Consider the following 14601-nt stretch of genomic DNA (forward strand, 5'->3'; position numbering starts at 1 on the left):
TATGCATTAACCAGAAACCCTTGTCTTAGCATTGGAGATATTAAATGGACCATCAACTCACTAGAGAGGAATCTGAAAGAAGAGAGGGCCAGACAGACATCTGTTAAAAAGAAGAATGGACTATGGCAGAATATTATTACGTGTTTGGCAAACTGATTTCATCTTCTTCCTGGGTACACAGTCAAACCACATTTTCCAGCCCTCTGTAATTAGGTTTGGGCCATGTGACTGAGCTCAGGCCATTGGAACCTGAATGGAAGTTGTATTGTCATGTCTAGGCCTTACCCAGACAAGTCTCCCATATGTAATTTGCCACCTCCCACCCCTGCTGACCTCAGTAAATTGTGATAAAGCAAGCAAACAAACAAAACAAATGGTGTTCAATCTCAAGTGCCATTTGTGTTTCTTTTCCTGGGAACTGTCCAGAACGTCTACACATTTTTCTATTGGGTTACTGATTTAATTTTTCCTTACTCGTTTGTAAAACTTCTTTATATGTTAAAGAAGTTACACAAGTTGAATGTTTTTTCCTCAGTTTGCCAAGTGTCTAGGGTGTTTTTTTCCTATGTACTTTTGTTAATGGAGTTGAATTTATCCATATTTTCCTTTATAACTCCTGAGTCTTTTTTTACATTAGAAAAGCCTTCCAGGGCACCTCGGTGGCTCAGTCAGTTAAGCGTCCAACTTGGGCTCAGGTCATGATCTCACAGTTCGTGAGTTCAAGCCCCATGTTGGGCTCTGTGCTGGCAGCTCAGAGCCTGGAGCCTGCTTCAGATTCTGTGACTCCCTCTCTCTCTGCTTCTCCCCCGCTCAACCTTTGTCTCTCTATGTCTCTCAAAAAATAAATGAACATTAAAAAAAAAATTTTTTAATAAAAAAAAAAAAGCCTTCCCTGTTTAAAGATTATTTAAAGATTTCTCCCATTACTTCCTCTAGTATTATGATTTTATTTTCCAAGCTTAAATCTTTGCTGGATATAGAACTTACTTTGGTGTAGGAAGTAAGGATCCGCTACACTTTTCTAAGTGGCTACTAATCTATCTGAGCTCCACTTAGTAAGTAATCCCTCCACTTCTCACTGATCTAAAATGCTACCTTTCTTAGATGATATTAAATTCCCATGTGATCTTTATTTATTTCCAGAATTTCTATTACACTGATGTCTATTACTCATGCACAATTTCTAAGCTATCTGAATTACTAAAATTTTATAGTGTTCTTTGATATTTGGTGCAGCAAGTCTTTTCTCATTTCTCTCCTTTTTCAGAAATGTCCTTTCTACTCTTGCTTTTTATTTTCCCATCGGACTTTAGAAAGAAAACTGTTAATGTTTTTATTGAAATTACTCTAAACTGATGAATCAATTTAGGGAAAAATGACATATCATTTTGAATAGAAAGTGATTCCTACCAAAAAACATGAACTTACTCCCTGTTCTTTTTTTTTTCCAGCTCTACTGAGATATAATTTGACATATAACACTGTGTAAGTTTAAAGCATACAATGTATTCACTCCCCACTCTTAACACCGCACTGAATAAAATTTAAAATCCTGATTCTGAATATATCCTGCTGTTCCACCCAAAAATTTTACACTGGGATAGAAATTTAATTATTACCAACATAATATAGTTATTCAACCAATACATGCAGTAAACTAAATCACAAATATATATCACCTAACACAATAAATGAGAATTTCCAACATCAATCATTTATTTCCAGCTAATGCTTTCTTATTACCAACTGGAATGGCATGTTAAAATTTAAAATATGGTTACATGATAATCATCAGGGAATATACTTAGAGGTTTACCTAATATATGTTAGAATGCTTCTGCCACCGTTCCAAGTGATCATTTAAAACATAAAACTAACTTCCATTCATTGGCTTTACCTCTAGAATAAAACTTTTATACTTCATATATACATTTTTTCCTTCAGTCCTGGTTGGTATTAATAGTTATATTAATTAAAGCCTGTCAGCGATTTACCTCTAGGGTTGACAGCAGAACTTCCATTCCTGTAGAACCTTTGGCTGTCATTTCTCTCCTTGTCTTTTCTGAAAGGTATAAAAAAGTTTTCTTCTAAGATATGAAAGAAAAAAATTACATATAATTCTATTGTATAGCTAATGTAGAATCCACAGGACTCCATTGATTTAGTAAACATTCTAAATTGGTTCTTAGATGTTTCTCCCTCTGATACTGCTAATTATACTCTGTGGGAACTTCCAGATCTCAGTTTACAAGACCTTCCTTGCATTTGATCACATTTCCTATCATGAACTAGATGAATCCTTATCAATCCATCTGTAATCTTAAAATCAACAGTAAAGTGTAGATACCAGAACTGCAGGTGAGGTAGGAGTAGTAATGGTAGGCCTCTTTATTATCTTTATGACTAGAATTAGAAAATATTTAGTCAAAATTGGTGAAAACAAAAACCTAGTACCATTTTCAAATGTTTTTACTGAACTAATACTATTTTAAAATTCTGAATTACACAAAAATACAAAACTAGGGAAGAGCTGCTTCTGCAAGACTCTGGAGATCAGATCACCCAAATAATCCCTTTTATCTCACTGAGATTGGGAGCAGGGGGAACAGTATACATTTTCCTCTATTTAAAGGTTTCTAGAGCTTCTCCACGATTCTTTTCCTTTGATTGACAAGATAAGAAAGGTAGAAAGGTAGACATTTAGATAGACCACACACAAATTATATGTACTTTACCTATATCACTTCATTTATGACTCACTTTAACTGTCCAGGAGAAAAATTACTATTTTTACAGACCAGAAATTTGAGTTCAGAAAGAAGAAATCTGTACAATGTCATTGAGCAGGTAAGTGTAACAGTAAGAGACTGAGTGATCCGGATGTTTCTGAACCCAAAGCTTACAGTCTTTCACTGATTTAGTGTATTTCTAAAAGAGCCACAGGAATCATTCCTTTATATAGGACTGTTGGTACAAGAGACATGATGACCCTCTCCAACTGTTTCACACCTAAACATTAGTGCCAGAAATTCTTTTAACATAGAATGACAATGCCATTCCTTTCACATTTTGAGATTTTAAAAAGAGAACACAAATAATCCATTCTCAATACAGCACATATTACATAGTAAAGTTCAAGAGATTGGTAATACCAAATGTGTTCTACACAGGGATGATCAAGGAGTCTAAGAGCAGAATGAGCCCCGAAGCCCTGATAAGGGGAGGGGGTAAAAGTGAGACTAGGCCTTTAGAACACCACACTTCTGCCCAAAGCAAATCCTGTTCAACTTGCATCGTGAAAGAACGAAAAAGCCATACGTGGTATAATTCTGCCACATACAAATTATATATTTACAATTTCACAAGGAAATGAAGTGTAAAATGTAGACAAGTCACAAAATCTTGGGAAAAAACTCATTAGTCTGATACCCATCTGAAAATTAGGTTATTCTAAATTATAAGTTATTACAAAAAGGGACAAATGTGCTACAGAGAAGTTATAGTAAAATATTATTTATAATAACTATTAGTAACTACCTACAAAATAAATATGGAGATTAGAAACCATATTTTTCTTTAAAACAACAAACTCATGCTATCATGCATCATCTTGGGTCCAGATAACGAATTTTGTAAAACTTACAGAAGTCTTACAATCTGTTTAAATATAAACTTGAATAAGTGACTGTTCATCTCCTTACCCCTTGCCATAATTACTAATGCTTAGAAGAATGACAAATTTCTTTACCTACAAAAAAAGGAAACACTCATAAATATTCGTAAAACTCAATTCCCTTTTAAAAAGTATATGATTCATGGGGCACCTGGATGGCTCAGTTAAGCAGCCGACTTCCACCCAGGTCATGATCTCCTGGTTTGTGAGTTTGAGCCCCACTTCGGGCTCTGTGCTGACAACTCAGTGCCTGGAGCCTGCTTCGAATTCTGTGTCTCCCTCTCTCTCTGCCCCTCCCCCACTCATGCCCTGTCTCTCTCTCTCTCTCTCTCAAAAGTAAACATTAAAAAAATTTAAAAAATAAAAGTATGGGATTCCTCTGCTGACCCTTCATTTCTCTGGGCCAGCTGCCTCCATCAGTAAGCACTGAGTTATAAAATAAATATTGTTTAAATATCTACAATGTACCCTTGATTTAACCTTTTAAATAACACAACTGATTTACTATTTTTTTTTTACATTTATTTATTTTTGAGAGACAGAATACAAGTGTGGAAGGGGCAGAGAGAGAAGAAGACACAGAATCCAAAGCAGGCTGAAGGCTCGGAGCTGTCAGCACAGAGCCCAAAGCAGGACTCTAACTCACAAACCGTGAGATCATGACCTGAGCCAAAGTCAGACACTTAACCGACTGAGCCACCCAGGGACCCCCACAATTGATTTACTACTAAAGCCAAATGATTTTTCAATATTAATCACACAGAATAGTCAGAAGACTGAGATCTCCTCTACTAACAAACCATTACATTTTCACTTTCATGGAAGACCAAAAACTCTCCTTATTGTAACATCCACAATCATCTAGTTTATTCCACACGCTAAACGAAAACTAGGTGCCATACAGTTTTTTACTATACTCTAGATTCTGTCATAATCTAAGGAGGTTTCGATGTCAATGATTCAAATACCTAGCTGCATAGTTTTTTGACAACAAAACCCTTCTCCTTTGCTCTAATTTATCAACCCTTGCAATTCTCGTACCCCAAACTGTCCTACCTCTGGAATCTTAACCTACGATCTCCCTCTATCAGACCCCAGACTCCTAACACTCCTTCTTTCTTTTCGAAAGATTAGGGAAGTCTCACTGTCACTTTCACTGAAACTTCCTAACTCATCAAAGGTAGTGCTATTTTCAGGTAAAATCAGGTCTAGACTTAACCACCACAAAGCTTTCTAATTAAGTAAATGCTAAAATGTGCATTCTCTTTCCTACATCACAGTAAAAATAATGCCATAAGAATTTCTTCTCCTAGTTTAAGATTGTTAGTACCAAAAATTCACCATTTCCATCCTTATTTGGAAACACAAAACTACTGTTTTCACTTACCTCAACTCACAGCCATCACCATCTGCCCTGCCATAGCCCACAGCTATTCCAAACGTTGTACCAGTCCTCTACCTGTGGACTCTCAATCCCTGGGCCTCTGTTCCCAACTCTCAGCATCTATATTTCCCTCAATGAATTGAGACAAAGTGATCTGTTAAGTATGGATGAAACTCTATAAACAATTACCAAAATCCATATACTCATGTATCAAAGCCTTGACAATTTTGCATTCCTTTTTCCAGTCAGGGTATTGGAAGAGGATGTGTCCTTTTTACTACATTCTGAATCCCATCCTTTCTACCTACTTATAAAGCTATAGCTTCAACCTCCACCCACATACTGTTTTTTATTTTCCCATATACTTAACAAACCTTATTTTACCTTGCCTCTTCCTCTATTTCTTTGTTTTCTCAGTGAAACTCTCTCCAACAACAGCAAAAAAACTCTATACTCCCCATCGTTATTTCATTTGCCACTCATATTACAGCATACTGTAATCTTCCTTCTAATTCCACCACTTGAAAGTGCTCTTGTTGTGGCCAGTAATTTATTATCAAGTCAAAAAGGTCTTTATTTTAACTGACCTCTCTATGTTACTTAACATTACTGACAATGCTTCCTCCCTTGGCTTTTTCAAAAGTCCTTCCCAGTTCTTATACCGCTACATGCTTTCCTCAACACTTTCAATAATCTGAATGTTATATTTAACAGGCAAGGATTTTAAAGCAGCTATTATAATTACATTCTATTACATTAAGGAAAATACAAGGTCACTATGAACAAAAATATAGGAAATCACAACAGAAAAATTAAAAGTATGATGAAGAACCAAATGCACATTTCAGAAAAGAAAAATACAATGTGTGAAATAAATATCAGATAGACATAATGGTAGACTGCAGAGGAAAAGGGCAGAGAACTTGAATAGAAAAAGGGAAATTTATCCAATCTGAATAACAGAATTAAAATTGAATAACAGGAGCCTCAAGGACTTCTGAAACAATCTCCACAAGTCTAACATATGTATAATTATAGACCCAAAAGAAGAGAGAATGAAGAAAATAAAATTTTTTGATCAGCCAAAAATTTCCTAAATGTGAAAAAAGACACAAATGTAAAAGTTTGAAAAGCTCAGCAAATTCCAAGCAGCATAAATACTAAGAAAACTACAGGCAAACTTCTGAAAACCAAAAGTAATGGAACAATCGTGAACTCAACCAGAGAAAAATGACACATAACTTTCAGAAAACAAAGATTCAAAAATAGCAGACATCACCTTTGAAATTATGGAGGCCACAAAATAGTGGAAGCACTGTTTTATGTGCACTCTAAATGCTGAAAGATAAAAACTGCCAACCCAGAATTCTATACCCAGTGAAAATATCCCTCAAGAATTAGGTGAAATAAATCCACTGTCAGACAAAAGGAAAAAAATTCTTAGACAGCAGACCCGTCCACTAGAAATGCCAAAGGAAATTCTGTAGGCTATCAGGGAAATTATACCAGACCAAACTCACATCTTTAGGAAAGAATAGAGCTTCAGAAATGGTAAATATCTGAGTAAAATAAAAACTACTTTTTTTTTCTTAGTGTCTTTAAAATACACATGATTTCTTAAAGCAAAAATTGTCTTTTGGGGTTTGTAATGTATACAGATGTGATAAATATCACAAGTATCGTTAAAGAATGTAAATATAAATGGATATATAACGTGCCAAGGATTCCAAATTTTATATGAGGTTACAATATCAATTCTAAGCAAAGGATAAAAAGTTACTGATTGTTTATTATGATTTTCAGAGGAATGATTTCTTAAAAATGCAAATAGGTATAACTAAAAAGTCAATAGGTAAATTAAAATGGAATTCTAAAAAATGGTCAAATAATAAAAAAGAGGACAGGACAAAGAGAAACGAGAAATAAAAACAGAAAGGACAGAAAACAAATAACTATAAACCTAAGTCCAATTAATGTTATATTAAATTTTATCAAACTAAATGCTCAAATTAAAAAGCAGAGAATGTCAAACTGTTACCTACAGAAGACACACTTTAGATTCAAAAATACAAATAGGCTAGAAGAAAAAGAATAGGAAAAGCTAATCATGTAAACAAGTATAAAAAAGCTGGAGAGGCTATACTAATATCAGACAAAACAAACATCAAGGTAAAGAAAATTACTAAAGATAAAGATGAACATCCCATAATGATAACAGGGTAAATTCATCAAGGACATAAAAATCCTAAACATGAATGCACTTTGTCATTTTCACAGGACTCTCTTATAGCAAAATACAAAATGTAGACCGTTCCCAGAACACAAATCTCAGCTTTCTCCCTCTCTACCTCCTCCTGAGAAAATATCGCTTCACTTCCATTAATTTAACTACCAAGCTTTTGGTTCTCAATCCTGATCTTTATTCAGAACTCTGAAATTCAGCAGAATTTTCCACTTTTTCTCCTAACTATTTTACAAGGCATAAACTTGTGGAAGCAGTAATTACAATGTTGTAATTGTTGGGTTTCTACCATCTATGAACACAATATGTATGATGATAACAGCACAAAGGAATAAGAGAGAAATGGAGCTATATTGGGAAAAAAGTTTCAATATTTTATCAGAATTAAATTAGTATTAATCTGAAGTTCAATGTATACTGTAATCCCTATAGGAGCCACTAAGAAAACAACTAAAATCTTTAAAAACTAAAAGATCAACAGATGACACAAAAGAAGGCAGTAGAGGATGAGAAGAGGAATATAAAAGACCTGAATCATACAGAAAACAGCAAAAAGGCAGATGTAAACCCAATCATCCAAGAAACAAGTACATTAATTTGGAAACCAAAAATACTCAGATTAGATTTTTAAAAAGCAAGATCCAAAAATATACTATTTCCAAGAAACATGCTCTAGAATAAAAAGCAGAAACAGACTGAAAGGAAAAGGAGAAGGAAAAGGTATAATATGCAAAGAGTAACCATAACAGCTAGAAGGGTTGCATTACTAAACAGATTTTCAATCTAGAAATATTACTGGAGACAAAGACAGACATTTCATAATGGCCAAACAGTCTTTGATGTCAGGAAGATTTAACAACTCTAAATGTATACACACAGCCTCAAAATACATAAACCAAAACTGCCAAAACTGAAAAGGAAAATATACAGTTCACCAACAGGTAGAGAATTCAATACCCAATTTTTAACAATTAACAGAGAAGCTAAACTAGAAAATCAACAAGGTATATAAGATTTGAACACTGTCAACCAAACTGATGTAACCAACAACATTGATAGGATACTCCACACAACAACAGCAGATGGAATACTCAAGTGCACATGGAACATTCTCCAGTAACCATATACTAGGCCATAAAACATGTCTCAATAAATTCAAAAGGACTAAAATCATACAAATCTCCAACCACAGTGGAATTAAATTGGAAAACAACAGAAAGAAATTGGGAAATTCTGAAATAATGGGAAATTAAACAACACAATGCTAAATAATCCATGGGTCAAAGAAGAAATCACAAAAGAAATTAGAACAAATGTGAACTGAATGAAAATCAAACTACAACATATCAATATCTGAAGAATGCAGTGTTAATAGGGAAATTTACAGCTTTAATGCCCACATTAGAAAAGAAAGGTCTCAAAATCAAAAATCAATAATCAAAGTTTCAATTTAAGAAAATGGAAAGGGAAGCAAAAATCAAACTCAAAGCAAGCAGAAGGAAGGAAGCAATAAAGATTAGAGATCGATGAAAGAGAAAAAAAGAAAAACAGAGGTAATCAAGTTGGTGCTTTCAAAAGAGCAACAAAATTGACAAATGTTTAGCTAGACCTGAGTCTAGCACTGTTGACATTTTGGGCCAAATAATTCTTTCTTGTAGGGCATTGTCCTATGTGTTACATAATGTTCAGCAGCATCCCTGGCCTCTCTCCACTAGATGCCAGTAACAATCCCCTTCTCAAATTTCACAACCCCAAATATCTCCAAACATTACCAGTATCCTGAGGCAAGTGGAGGGAAAAATCACCCCTGGTTGAGAACCGCTGAGCTAGACAGACCAAGAAAAGAGACAGATGACACAAATAACAAAAATCAAGAATGCAGAAAGAACATCACTTCCTACCCTACAGAAACTGAAAGGATTATAAGGGAATTATTATCAACAGATGTATGCCAACAAATTAGACCATTTACCTGAAATGGATAATTATTATGTTTCTAGAGAAAAAAATTAAGGGTAAATTACAAACAGTATCATGCATGCTGCAAATAAGTAGTACATTATTAAAGACAGAAAATGTAATGCGTCCAAGGAAAACTAGCACTAAATTGTGGAAATACATGTTTCAACTATGTAAACAGGTATTGTAGGAGTTTGGTGTTATTGTTGTTGTTGTTGTTGTTTTTTAATTACAAGTAGTACATTTAAATTATGAGTAGCATGTCCTTACTGCAACAAATCTAACAGTAGAAAAGTACCTTAAGTAAATTAGGAACTTACCTCATTCCCCTCCATTTCTATCCCATTGATAACTACTGCTAAACATTTGGTATGCATATTTATGGTTTTGTTTTTGCTTTTTTGCCTTGCTCATACAAACATTACATACATTTATAATGATTTTGTATAAAAATTAGTTTACACATACAGTTATATAAGCCAAAGAAACTTGCTTTTTTACTTAATATGTTAAACTTAGGACTCCAGAAACAATGCATATAGTTCCGCATACAAACTGTATGTTCCATATATCACAAATAACTCACTGATAATAGCTGCATAATATAGTTTTAAAGTTCCACAATTTGGCTACATCAAAATTAATTCAACCATTTTCTCACTGATGGATATTTAGGTTGTATCTTAGTCTTTGATAGGCAAACAATGTTGCAAAACATCCTCACACACTCTCTTCTATACTACCATTTTTATTTCAAACACATTCCTGAGAGTCAACCAGCAAGTGCACTTTAAATTTTAATAAATATCGCCAGATTCTTTTCTTCCAAGTTAGTAATAATTACTGCACCACCAACAGTGTATAAGAATACCCTATTTTCCATGTCCCCAAAACAGGATATTATCATTTTCTAATTTCTGCCAACCTAACCAGTGAGAAGTATCTCTGTTGTTTTTATCAGTAATTCCCAACTTTCAAGGAGGTAAAGAACCTTTTCCTAGGCTTACTGGTTATTTGCATTTCTTCTTCTTTGAACTACAAATTTCTAATCTTTCTCTCTCAAATGGATAGCAAACAGCATCATCCTATAAATGATGACGGGACAATCTTCCACTTCTAACTTACACTGTGTTGACTGCCTAATCCAAGGCACTATAAACAAAATCCCTGTATTACACAACTCAGGGGACAGTGCTTAGGGGCTGGTCCCCCAGTGGTGAGTGGCATAGGAGAGGGGCAGTCTGGGTAGTGGTACACTTGGGGCATTTTCAGTGGTGATGCTGGAATAGGAGGGCTTCCAGGCTGTGATGGGAAAAGTCTGCAGCGGCAGAGGCAGGGTACACAAGTGTTATTCATGTGTCTGAGGAATTTGTTTTCTTTTGGTTTTGTTGGTTTTGTTCTGAAGAGGTATTTCATATAACAATACAATGAATATCCTTGGTACATCTAACTTTGCACCATTACAGTGTACATCCTTGTATATAGACCTTGGTTGATAAGCACAATACTTCCAAAGGCTAGAATCCAGTTAGTGACTTCCTGAATTAAAAAGTACAGGCACGTATTTTAGATTTTTGTTAGAAATAAATGTCATCTGTTAGAGATATCTCCTCAACCACCCCCGAAATACATGGACTGAATAGGAGGAAGTTATCAAAATAGTAATAGTCTATGACCATTTAGAAGGGTTAAGATACTGAGTTCTTAAACACAGTTCAATGCTTACTGAAGGACCTGAAACTTCAGAATAATGAAATAATTGAAAATTAAATAAAATACTAATTAGGGGCACCTGGGTATCTCAGTCAGTCGGTTAAGTGTCCGACCTCAGCTCAGGTCATGATCTCACGGTTCATGGGTTCGAGCCCCACATCGGGCTCTGTGCCGACAGCTCAGAGCCTGGAGCCTGCTTTAGATTCTGTGTCTCCCTCTCTCTCTCTGCCCCTACCCCGTTTGCATTCTATCTCTCTCTTTCAAAAATAAAAAAAAAAAAAAATTCTAAAAATTATTTTAAAGAATAATAAAAATAAAATACTAAAATTACAAAATGTCTGGACTTTAATTTTAGCAGAATGTCTTCAATGTATCACTGTTAAATATTAAGGCAGCTGCTGGTTTACCCTTATTTAACTAAAGAAAAATCAGGTGTTTTGTGGTTTTTTTTTTTTTTTTTTGGTTTTTGGGGTTTTTTTCTGTTTTTGTTTTCGTTTTAATCAACCACAGGTTTTGGAACCTTAAATTCCTTTTTTAGCATCTACTGAAATGATTACATAGATTTTATTTGACCTGTTCAAATAATGTTATACTGGTATAGTTCGTGATATTAAGCCATTTTACATTCCTAAAATAAGTGCTCTTTAGCAATGACATTCATTTTTTAATGTATACTTAGACTTAATTCACTAATGTTTTATTTGGGATTTTTCATATTTGTATTCCTAAGTGCAAAGTCAGTACCCTTCCTCTTTCGTACTCTGTCGAGATTTTGATACCAATTCAGTAATATTGACTTCATAAAATAGAGCACTGAAGCCTAACTACAGGTACCATTTATTGAACATTTTAGCATTCTTTTTTTTTAAGATTTTTTTTTAAGTTTATTTATTTTGAGAGAGAGAAAGAGAGAGAGCACAAGTGGGGAAGGGGCTCGAACTCACTAACTGCCAGATCATAACCTGGGCCAAAGTCAGATGCTTAACAGACTGAGCCACCCAGGTGCCCCTGAACATTTCAGCATTCTTTTTATATGCTTCCCATGTAAATTTCATGATAATCACATGATTTCTTATCTCTATTTCGGAGATGGTGCAGCTGAATCCCACAGACTCAAAATCTCCCTCAGATCACCCACCACTGAACGAAAGAGTTTGCATTTCAAAGTAGGGATCACACTAGTAACCAATGTTCAATGCTACTTGCCATCTTTGTGTCAACATTCTAGAACAAGAAGCACTGGAATTAAGTATTGTTTGAAAATGGTTCAGGCAATCATAATCATTTCTGGAAACAATGCTTTGAATAGCAATACCTTTCACAGTTATTCAGTTTTCTACTTCCTGAGTCTATTTGAGAAAGTTCAATTTTTACAGAAAATCATCTATTTCTCCAAAGTTTGAATATTCTTAGCATCGACTTTCGAAGAACTAAAAAAGCATTTCAAAAACAAGAGACTAAAGTTTACCTTGACTTTGAGCCAGATGAAGAATTTTTGATGTAACATATCGGGCAGTATCTGATTCTGCAGATTCAGTATTGATCTTCTCCAGCTGAGCCAGGAGTCCCACGATCCGTGAATTATTGGTAAGGCTAAGAAGAATGTTACTTTATATTAGGACACATTCTACATCAATTGTAAACTCAAAACTAGAAGATCACCATTTAAAAAAAAAAAAAAAACTCTACCCTTCTAAAAACATTAAGCTTTTATATCACATTTCCTTACCCTGTGTTATATAGCTCAACATTGCTAAAAATTCTATTAATTTAAATGAGAAACACATTCCATTTCAGAAAACCACAAATATGCACTCAACCCTGCCCAGCAATCTTAAATCACACCCTGAAAGTTCATCTTTACACTCTCCAAAAAGATGTCTTACATTTCCTATGCTCACCTCAAAACTCTAATCATCCCACCCACCCCAGTTCACTCTCAGTGCCTTGCTTTATAATCGTTATAAGCTCAAAAAGGCACACACTCATCTTCCCACTACCAGATCCTTAAACCTATCTGATTCTCTATCCACATTCTTTCTTCTTTGTTCTCTTTCATTATACATTGCACATTTGATACTGTTCTAGGTATTACAAACAGTAAACACAACAAAAATTCATGCCCCCTACAGACTGAACATTCCAATGGTGAGAGATAAATATGTTGATAATCATACAGTATTTAAGGTGGTGGTAAGTGTTATAAAGAAAAGCAGATTGGGGGAATAAAAGGTGCAAGGTAAGGGATGCAATTTTAGACAGTGGTCAGGGAAAACCTCATTGACAGGGTATCATTTAGGGAAAGACCTGAAAGAAGTAAAGGAGTAAGCTGTGCAGAAATCTGCAGAAAGAGCTGTCCAGGGAAAAGGAGTCACGACCACGAAGACCCCAAAGCAGGGGTCTGCTGCATTCAGCTAAAGTGAGGTGACCCATGTAGCTGGAGCAGACTTAAAGGAGAGTAACAGTAAGATTTGAGGTCAGAGTGGGGATGGGGTTGGACAGAGCACCAACATTTAAAGCTTTGCAGGCCACTGTAGGGATTTTGGTTTTTACCCTAAGAGGGATGGAAAGTTTTTGAAATGAGCGATGTGCTCTGATGTTTTAAAAAGGCTCTTTGGCATTTGGAGACTCAAAGAACAATCCCTCCCCTATTTACTTGCCTCAGCACCCCCTGCATTTTCAATGTCTTTGCTCCTTCAATTACTTGTAGTACATCATCTCCCTCTCCCTCTTTCAACTGGATCATACCCCCCTGGCACACGAATCTCCTGCAGGAGCTCCCACTAGCTGCCACGGCATTTCCGTTACTCCTTGAAGGAGATGTCTGTGCTTGCTCTCTCCATTTTCTCACATACTGTTCACTTTTCAAGCTTGCCTTCTGCACCTCAAGATCTTCCAACCTCCTGTGGTCACTTCCTTCCTCGTTACACTCAGTCTCTCAGCACTATCAGCTCCCTCTTCCTTCACCTCCTTCTTTGGGCTTCAATGACTCCACTCTCTCCTCATGTTCTTCCTGTCACCACCTCTCTGAGATCTCGTGATTGGCTCCTCCTCCTGTGACACATCTCTACATGCTAAAGACCCCACACAGCTCTATCCCCAGCTCTCTTCTCTTCACTCTCTCCACTCTTCAACCAGTGTGGTCTCATCTAATCCCACCACTGTTAATTATGATCTAAATGCTGCCTGGCTCCTACACTCAACTCCAGCCTCACCCTGATAGCTTACCCAACCTAGCAAGCCCAATATAAAACCACCCATTCTTCCTCTCAACCTATCCTTCTTCCAATCTTAATGCTCCCAACTCCCAAACTCACGTGAAACCATCAGTTGCTCAAGACAAAAATCTGGGCTCCCTTCCCCACACACCAACCCAATAACAGCTCCATCTCTGAAACATCTCAACTTCATCCACTTGTCTCCCTATCTACTATTACTACCCAAGTCTAAGCAATCATTCTCTCTTGCTTGGAAATCAGAGCCTCATAACTAGTCTGCTTTCATTCTTGCTTGCCAATAATCCATTTACACGGTACTTTTTTTTTTTTATCTTTTTGTTTTGAAATAATTATAAACACGCACAGAAAGTTGAAAAAATAGTAGAGTGGTCCCTTCCATCTTTCGCCTAGT

At 35.6% G+C, this 14601-nt stretch overlaps 1 protein-coding gene across 6 annotated transcripts in view; it reads right to left on the reverse strand.

The window, feature by feature from the left end:
• The window catches only part of AGTPBP1 (ATP/GTP binding carboxypeptidase 1), a 161204-nt gene that overhangs the window by 114570 nt on the left and 32033 nt on the right, over positions 1-14601 (reverse strand). For all 6 annotated transcript variants that reach the window (XM_078436904.2, XM_060609935.3, XM_060609936.3 and 3 more), the window contains 2 exons: positions 12440-12564; positions 1995-2062 (listed from right to left, as the gene is read on the reverse strand). In XM_078436904.2, coding sequence (XP_078293030.1) covers positions 1995-2062; positions 12440-12564 — 193 coding nt within the window. The remainder of the gene's footprint in view (positions 1-1994; positions 2063-12439; positions 12565-14601) is intronic.

Source organism: Panthera onca, chromosome D4 (assembly GCF_046562875.1).
Source record: "Panthera onca isolate mPanOnc1 chromosome D4, mPanOnc1 haplotype 2, whole genome shotgun sequence".
Taxonomy (NCBI): Eukaryota; Metazoa; Chordata; class Mammalia; order Carnivora; family Felidae; genus Panthera; species Panthera onca.